The sequence below is a fragment of the Mustela nigripes genome, chromosome 1 (genome assembly GCF_022355385.1).
Source record: "Mustela nigripes isolate SB6536 chromosome 1, MUSNIG.SB6536, whole genome shotgun sequence".
Classification (NCBI taxonomy): Eukaryota; Metazoa; Chordata; class Mammalia; order Carnivora; family Mustelidae; genus Mustela; species Mustela nigripes.
This window is the reverse complement of record NC_081557.1, coordinates 184,095,401-184,104,434: the sequence shown is the minus strand read 5'-3', so window position 1 is coordinate 184,104,434 and position 9,034 is coordinate 184,095,401. Positions and strand designations below refer to the sequence as shown.

The 9,034-nt window shown below is 41.0% G+C and overlaps 1 protein-coding gene across 2 annotated transcripts; it reads right to left on the bottom strand.

Annotated features, from left to right (window-relative positions):
• Positions 1–3,435: 3,435 nt before the first annotated feature.
• SPRY1 (sprouty RTK signaling antagonist 1) lies at positions 3,436–8,571 on the bottom strand. Of its 2 annotated transcripts, none has more exons than XM_059378131.1 (2): positions 8,490–8,571; positions 3,436–5,632 (listed from the first exon to the last, which is right to left on the bottom strand). In XM_059378131.1, the coding sequence occupies exon 2, from the start codon at positions 5,575–5,577 to the stop codon at positions 4,618–4,620; it is 960 nt and encodes a 319-aa protein (XP_059234114.1). In that variant the 5' UTR covers positions 5,578–5,632; positions 8,490–8,571; the 3' UTR covers positions 3,436–4,617. The 2 variants fall into 2 exon arrangements, with proteins under 2 accessions (XP_059234114.1, XP_059234120.1); XM_059378137.1 differs by lacking the exon at positions 8,490–8,571 and adding an exon at positions 7,457–8,386.
• Between the last annotated feature and the right edge of the window lie 463 nt (positions 8,572–9,034).

Sequence of the window (9,034 nt, the reverse complement as noted above, 5' to 3'; positions counted from 1 at the left end):
ACCAACCTTTTTAACAGTGCAAAATAGAACATTTAAATTTGCTTTTTCATCACTACAATCCTAATGCAACGAAAACAATGGTAAGAAGTAACATCACCTAAATTCTTAAATCTAGATGCCAACTTAGTATTACTTTTTAACAAACTGATTAAATCAATTTGTTATATTATTGCCACATAAACCTGGCCAGAGGAAGCACACAGGTTCAGTTTTCCAGTGAAGTTGTTAACTTTAATATTAACATAAAAATATAACCATGGCAATGAAGTCATTTGTTACTTATTCCTGATAGCTAAGGGCTAATAGTATTTGCAAAAATATATATACCCCCACTTCCTAAATTAAGTCAATGCATTAATTATGATGTAAAAACGTCCTGGTTGAGTATGGAACGGTAAAAGCTAATGGGCAGCATTAAGGTACCAGCTTGAAGCTAAGAAATGAAGAAAATCCTGTGTCAGATGAAGGAAGTCCTGGCTGTATCCTAGTATCATGAACAGTTTATCTTCCAAGCTAGGCCTGGGTTTCTACATCCTCAAAATGAAGACTTCAAGCTAAAAAAGCAGTTCCAAAATCATTTGGTAAAAAAACCCAAGACGCTTTTTAAAGATAAAAATACAGAATACAAAGCTCCTCCCCTAGAGATTTTTCTGATGTAAGAGGTCTGAACTATAAGAGACTTCTGAATTTTTAACTAGTGACCTATTTGTTTTTATACATGGTTGAGAAGCATGATGCAAGATACAAAACCCATTTCTATCTCTAGAATTCTTCTGCATATAGAATAGTACACACAGGTGTTCAATAAATATAGGAAAATGACTTGGTAATAGTCTGAGAGAAAATTAGAAAAATCAGTAACTTGTCAATTAAGTACATGGCTGTTTTTAATATATGTAATCAGTGAAATAATAGGGGGGAAAAAAAGTCCTACAACTGATTTAAAGTTTTGTTTTCAAGATGTTTAAAAACTTGAAACTCTCTCTTGCAATTAAAACAAATATATAAAATACAGTGGGAGGTGGGATAGGTTTTAAGAAACTATCTTGACCCTCTTTTTTTGTTGCAATATTTCAGTGTTTCAAAAAGAGACTATACTGTATCAGCTAAAGAGCTGTATACAAAACATGTTATGAAATACATTATCTAAAAACAGCATGGGGGGGACTCAGGAAAAGGAGACAATTTCAACAACTAAATTAATCTTCTGGAAATGAATCCTCTGAATTTGGTTCCAGTATCAATTTTAGGGTAAAAACAAGACTAGTTTTAATTCACTTCCTTTCACTTTAAGGAAAATGTTTCTTACTTTTCACTTTTGTTAGTAATAACTGGAATGTTCTATGGTTTGAATTTTGGAAACCATGTAATAATTAGACTATAAGGTTTCACCTTAGGCCTTCACAAAAAGCAGCATGTCTACTTTTTCGCATTTCATTTTCCTGCTGGGTTATATTTTATAAGCTCTTTTGATAGGAAACTACTCAATTATAGAAATCCCATATTGGTTTTATTTACAATTAAATTATCTAAATAAAACTTCTCTGAAATGAAAAAATTGGCAGTCAGAAAATATGCTGGAAAGGAACTATTTAACAAAAATAGTCATTCTGTCAAGCTGTAGTAATTGAGGAATAGGGACAAAATCATGGAATAAGGGAAAGAAAGCTATTCCATCTATTTGGTATGTTATTTTTCATTTATATGTATCAAATAAATGCTAGTGGGCACTGTAAATTTCAGGTTCGCTGGTTGCTTTCGAAGCCTTAGCATGATGATCAATATTAGGTACAAAAGTCTTGGACTCATAAGCACTTATGGGGACACACCCTATTACTTTTTCCTTCTAGGTTTAAACTATCACAAAGGAGGACGTTTTGAATCAAAGGGTTGGTTTATGCTTTGCCACCTGACAAGCTTGTCAGAAGTCTGAACTTCTACTTATTGCTACTTCCAAATAGGGGCCTAACATTATGCAAGAATGCATATATAGCCCTAGTAGCAGCAGACCACCATCTTAATATTGCAATTTTAATGTATTCTGCATTTAGCCAGAAGTTAAAACTCCACAACGTACCTCATTCTCATAAAAGTTATAAATTTCTTGCAATAAAAGCTACAGCTTCTTAGTCTGGTTATTATAGCTACAGACAGCTCTTACACCAGATCCTAATTATACCGAGAGTCTGAATAATAACAGAAAAAAAATTACACGGTATTTTGAGAGAGTCTGTGTTTATATACTTTGTTAAGGGGCCAATCTCAACCAGAAACCCAATTTTAAGGGACCAGTGATAACATTACATAATGAGTATAAGAGAAAATAGCTTCAAATTTTGAAATACTATAGATTGTGAAGTAGCCTCCAATACAAATATTCATTTCTAAAATGCTTCTGGCTTTCAAAGCACCAGGGAAAATTTTTGATTACATCAAATGTCACAATGCCAACTAGTAGGTTTAGTGGTTTGAGAGAAAGCATTAAAACAAATCTCTATCACTTATGCCTTGTCCAATTAAAACAAAATCAAGGCTTATTTACAAATAACATGTACTCCTAAAATTAGCAGCCAAATCATCCAGAAGACAATGACCAAAACAAAAAAGCTGGCTAAGAGTTTTAGTAGTCTAAATCAAAGGTCCAAATTATGTCAGCATCTTATTCCGAAAAGCACAGAATTATTCAGGTTTGACATACCACTTAGGAATGGGGAGTTGGTAAAACTGAGTTTCAAGATTCACATAAACAAAATTCTATCAGACCCAAAGATTCTACCTGAGTGGTTTCAGCAGACTAAAAAAATAAAAATATGTTATATTAAGTTTCAGGCCCTCAGATTTCTTATTCCACAGAACGTGACAATGTGCAGTTTGATCGGGCCACATTAAAGACTTAAAGAAAAGGAAAAGTTAGGGGCAGGAATGTTTTTAAAACATCTCTTTGATAATGTGAATTATTCCCTTGGTGCACTCTAACATCTAGAATGTTTTATTAAAGTGACAGTGCCGGAGACTCCTAGCATGACTAGAGAACTAAGTTCTTTAAGTTTTACTGATGAAGATTAATTTTTTATTAACCTGAGAGAGTTAAAATAAACATTTTTAAAATTATAGACATGTTCCATTCTGAGAAATTATGATATACACAAGACATCTTGCTTACAAAATAGCCAAAGTATGGAGTGACTGTTAATATTAATTGCAAAAAAAGTTCACTTTATAAAAGTGATTGACTTGGGCATTTGTTGAAACAGAATTTGGATCACAAAATTTTGACTAATGCCTTTTCCAGGAAACATCTAGTTCAAAATTTGAGCTCACCTATGCCTAGATTCAGTATGTTAAAGCAATAAAATGGGTGCATATGAAGAAAGAGTCTAAGCAAATGACAAAAATCACCATAATAGTACAGGCTAATAAATGAAGAAATCAAGAGACAGTTTCATTAATTAATATATTTTCTGCATTATAGTTAACATATGTACTTTCTTCGTGTCACCTTATTTTCCGTTATGTATTGATATTTTGTTATATTCAGACATGAGTACATTTCAACAGTCTTTTGCAATAAATATCATAAAATAATAGAGATTCGCATAATAAATATTCTTTACAATAAAAAAGTTTAACAGACTTTTGTCTTAAAAATAGTCAGAATTCAACTTTGTGTTTTATACATAAAATATACAAAAAGCACCACAATCTGTGGTTAAGGCAATGAAAACACAGAAAAAATTAGAATTACTCAGCTGTTAACTAAACAAGGGGCCAAAAGGACCATTAAGGGGCCAAGATCACTTTAGGCAGCATAGTTCTGTGACACCTATAGGTCAATCAGCTATAAATATCAACTTTAGTTACCCAAGTGCCCTCAATGATGAGAAATTTGGTAAAAAATGGGTGTGGAAGGAAAGCAGTTGAGTCTTTCACAGATATGAAAGCCAGAATAAAGACGAGCAACATACAACCACTATATCTCCAATGTGAAGATTTACATTGTAAAGCAAATCTAAAATTACATAGGAAAAGAAAAATACCTGGCATCTCCAGAATAAAAAATGGAGGGGAGAAAATTTTGAGGGCAGTGGTTAAAGGAAAATTTTTATGTTATAACAAAAATATATCCCCCATGCTTCTAAGGGTCCAATGCTATGAAGATAGCCCTAACTGGAGATAAACTTAATATATAGCTTATTTAAAGCAATAAAATGTTGCTTCTTTAAAAACCAATTTCCCTGCTCCCAGAGTACCCAATCAAAACAGCTCTAAATCATTGTAGATTGACTGGGTATGTGTGTTCGTATGTTCATGTATACAACAACTTTGACAAGTTGCCTGCAGAACAAAAAGGCTACACAAAAGCCCACTAGCTCTCAATACCCTCTTCAGTGGATGGCAGTGGCTCTTCTCCTAAGTGGGAGCCAGGTGCAGTTTCACAGTCCACTCTTACTGAAGATCATCCTTTTGAGAAGAGTAAGATCCATGAGTCAAACCTTGGGAACAGGGGAAGAAAGGCAGGAAAATTGTAAAGAAAATAAAACCAGTATCTAATAGAATCTTTTTAACAGCCACAGCTTGAAAGTTAGAAGTTCAGGAGGTCCAACCCACTTCCAAAAATCATGATGGTTTACCCTGACTCCTAGAGGGACAGCTCTCCAGCTTACAATAGACAGTGTTGGAGTTCTTACATCTGCATCCTGGGCGATGGATCCAGTCATAACACCCCCTGCACAGCTTCAGGCATCCTTTAGCAGGAGGATAACAGAGTAAGCAAGGTAAAAATAGAGACATGGTTCCCATACACAGGTACCTAGAGCAGCAGTGTGACTGTGAACAGGAGCAAGGATTATCCGAGTAAGAATCCCCTTCATCATCATTGGAGCAGTGGTAGAAGATGCCCTTGACTAAGCACATGCAGGTTCCATATTCCACCATGCTCTCAGCAGAGCAAAGGCACTGACGATTGCAGGCCAAACAGGATGGCAGGGTCCTGGGAGCTGTGCATTCTCCACACTTGCACTTCCCACACTGTTCACAGATAAACTTGTGCTGTGTCAGGTCCTCTTTCAAAGAACCCTTTAAGTCATCCACAACCAGTTGCTTGGGCTGGGTCCGGATTACCCTTTCAGACCTATTCCCAGGGACTGGTCTGGTTGGCGGTGACCTTCCTAATAGTCCCTGTTCGGAAGAGGCACTGCTGTTGCTTCCAGAACTGGCTGCACTTCCAGTGCTGGTGGATCTGCTCAAAATGGGGCCTCTGGCATTATTTGAGAGTCCTGCATGTCCCAGGTGGCTTGTAGGTCTATGCTCATAGTTGTTATTCACATTAATTGGTACGATTTCATGAGTCCTTTCATGTTTTTCTTGTCTTGGTGCTGTTCGTGGAGCAGGTCTTTTCACCACAGATGGCCCTTCTGTGTATTCGTTACTACCTCTGATGGCCTTGATCTGGTCTAAAGACAAAATAGCAGCAGGTTGAATTTCTCTCTCATAGTCTAACCTCTGACGGCTATCCAATGTAGGCTGCTGGATCACAACTAATGAACTGCCACTGCCATGTTGATTTTGGGGATCCATGTGTAGTGATCTTGAATTCTGGCAATCAGTGGAAACCTCGCATGCATCTGAAATCCTAAAAGGAAATCAAAGACGAAAAAAAAAAAAAAAAAAAAGAGGGAGAGAGAGAAAAAAAAAAAGACCAGCAGACCTTCTGGGGGGTGGGGGGTGGGGTAAACGCTGTCAAGTCACAAATTGCCTAAACCACCTGGTAATGATCTCCTTCATCAGCGGATTACAATGATGCTGGGGTCCTGGCCAAAGTCCAATTCCAAGAGGCAAAGGACCACATCATAGAAGAAGAATGCAAGCAAGAGACCCCACGTCATAAAAGTTAAAAGTTTTTTCAACTTCCAAAAAGCAGAATCAAGAAGTAATGCCTTCCTGTTTATGAATCTAACAAATAATTAAAATGGAGTATGTCCTTGTAGAGAATATTGAGTATATGCACTGGAATAGCTCTCATCTAGAGAAAACTCAGTTTCAGTTCACTGGTGTTTTCGATAAAGGAAAATACCCACTTTTTAAAAAAGTTAAGAATGATTTTGGTCCTCCTGCCTTTCTGTTATTTGTTTGCTGTTGCAAGCATTAGATTAATAATGAGGAAATTTTAGTCAAGGTGTCCTCTGTGCATTAAAAAAAAAAAAATCCAACAGACTTCAAACTAAAATGGAATCTCAACATAAGAGGGCATATTCCATAGAAACCAGGATTTGAAAGCTTGCTCATTACTTATCTATAAGATGTAAAAGTGAATTTAGATGAATATAACAGTTCTTGATGTTTTATAGCCCTAAAGCAAACACACAAAACCAATGTACAATGCTGTGATGTTAAAAAGCATTCACATTTGAAATCATGGAAGGATTTTTTAAAAGTTTAAATTAAGGGCTCACTCACATAACAAGGTAACTTTCATGAACAAGTTAAGTATTAGGCCTTTAAAGCAGTATGGAGAAATCCTGGCCATTTTAATTACCTACATTTCCTCTAATTTAAAAATCTGTATTTACATGACAGATCTTGATTTTCAAAAGCACTGCCAAATCCGAATCAATGTGCTTCTTGTAATAAAATAAGTACAGTAAAATCCTGATTAAAATAAGCATTTTATGTATTTCCATACCAAGAGTAAGTTATTTCTAATTTATAATGCACTCTTCATACACACACAAGCTACCAAACATAAAAACATTTCCATTTTTCAATCATAGTGAAGCAGAGTACTTCTCACACAGATTCCTCCTAAAGTCCACATAGATCCGTTCCAGTTCAAGAATGAAAAGGAAAAAAATGTCCATTCTCAACTACCACCCTTGAGCGGAAAACACCAGCTTAGGCAATAAGGCAGAAACCCATTTCATCTCTTAACCGAACTGAAAGTCTATAGACTACCCCTTATATGTGAACTTCTTGGAGTTCCCTTCCCTCGTTCTCCCAACTAAGATCTCCCAAGTTTCTACTTCACTCTACCTTCTCTGTCCATGAGGAGAAACACATTCATGATGTGCTGGATCCTTAAGGACTGTTAAAATACTCCATCGTTACTCTGCACACACAATTATCATTCCTCCTTGCAGAGAACGTTTAACCCAGGGCTTTACAAGCAGAGGCTCCGAAAGCACGGAGTCAGATCCCCCTGTTCAGAAAAGCCGTGGAGGATATGAAGAGTGTAGTGCTAACACCAGGCACACCTTTCATCCGCGTTTTCAACGATAGTTGTAACAGAGTTCACGCCGGCTGGGGACTTAGATAAGCAGATAAAAAGAAAATCAGCCGCCTCGGATCTGAAGCAAAGACCCCTTCCCAGCACTGACAGTCCTCGATCCATCCCCATAGACCCTCGCGCGCTCTCGGCAACCTGTCTTCCCCCACGGAAACAGGAACCCAAGTCCAGTACCTTTTCGGACAATCCCATCACATCTTAAGGATCACCGAGGATTTCCAACCCATTTTCGCGTATCTCGCCAAGGTTTCTCTTAGATCGTGTAGAGCCTTCCGAGCTAACGCAGGCGCCAAAAGCAAGCCCACAGCATGGATAATTATCAATAAAGATCTCTCTCTACTTTAAAGGCAAAGCCGGGTTCCTAAAGAGCCGGGCAGAAATGAGCCGGGGTCAGGGGCAGCGGAGAAGCGTCGCCACACTGTAAGTTAACGACGGTGGAGCTGCGCCCTCTGCAATCCGAGCTGAGAGAAGCAGTGAATAAATACTTGACGGAGAGGAAGGAAAAGGAAAAAGTTATGAATGAAAACAAGTTTTCTCTCTCTCCCTCTCTTCAGGCAGGAGGAGGGGAGGAGGCTGAGGTTACCATTACCTCAGGAGGGCGGACTTCCCATTTTTAAAGTGGCAGCGCCCTCTCCCCTCCCGTCGCCGCTCCGCCGCTCTCCAAACAAGAATAAAGTTGAAGCTCGCTTTGGCACAGACTAATTCTGTCGAGGGGCTTACCCGCGAATTCCGAGGTTTGCCTCCCTAGACACGCGCGCACGCGCGCACGCACACAGACACACACACACAAACACGCGCGCGCGCACACACACATGGCCTTTCCCGGTCTCCCGTCTGAGGAAAACTCCACAGAAAGCCTGCCTTTGGCACAAGTCAAGAAGTTCCTCAGAGAACTCCGGGGAACACTCCCAAAAGCCTCCTTGAGTCCATCTTTCGCGTGGAGGCTTCCTTCAAGAGGACAGCCCCGGCCACCGCGCCACCACCCCGGGAAACTGGGGATTGGAGACCCTACCTCTTCGCCCTCCACAGCGGCGAAAGGTCGCCCACCAGGTTACCCAGCCCCGAGCGACCCGGGAGAGAGGCAGCCCCTCACTTCCCCTCCCCCCTCACCGAACTCCCGGAGCCCGCACCTGCCGCGCGGAGCCAGTCGGGTCCGCGCCTCCCCCACCCCCACCCCGCCGGCCCAGAGCGACGGTCCGACACTCACCTAGGCCGAAGCGGTGGATCGGGGCCAAGCCGTGCAACCCGGCCCAGGTCCCGGTGCGAGCCGCAGCGTGCACAAGCCGCATCAAGCGCGGCAGGGAGGACGGAGAGGCATTGCCCCTGCTGCGGCGTGTCGGCCCGCGGCCTCCCCCGCCCCCACCGGGCAGGAGCGCTCCCCGCGGCCCCCTTCCGGCTGCAGAAGACAATTCTCCGGAGACTCGGCTCGGCCCAGTGCAGCAGACTTCTCACGACTCGCGTTCGCCGCGCAGCTCAGTAACATCCACCTCTGGGGCTTTTCTCCTGCAGCCCCCTTCCACGAATCGGGGGGGGCGGGGGGGGAATCCCTTCGGGAGGGTGCTCGAGTCTCTCAGAAAAGCGAGCTGGGAACGGCAGAGAGGAGTGCGTGACGGGCCCCCGACTGGCACGCTCTGCTCTGCGAAAGTCCTCCTCGGGTTCCGAACGGTCCTCGCGGGAAAGGAAGGAGTGGCACCCCCCTGACGAGTGAAAATCCACGTCACGGACGTTCGAGACTCCGCGGCGCCCGGGACG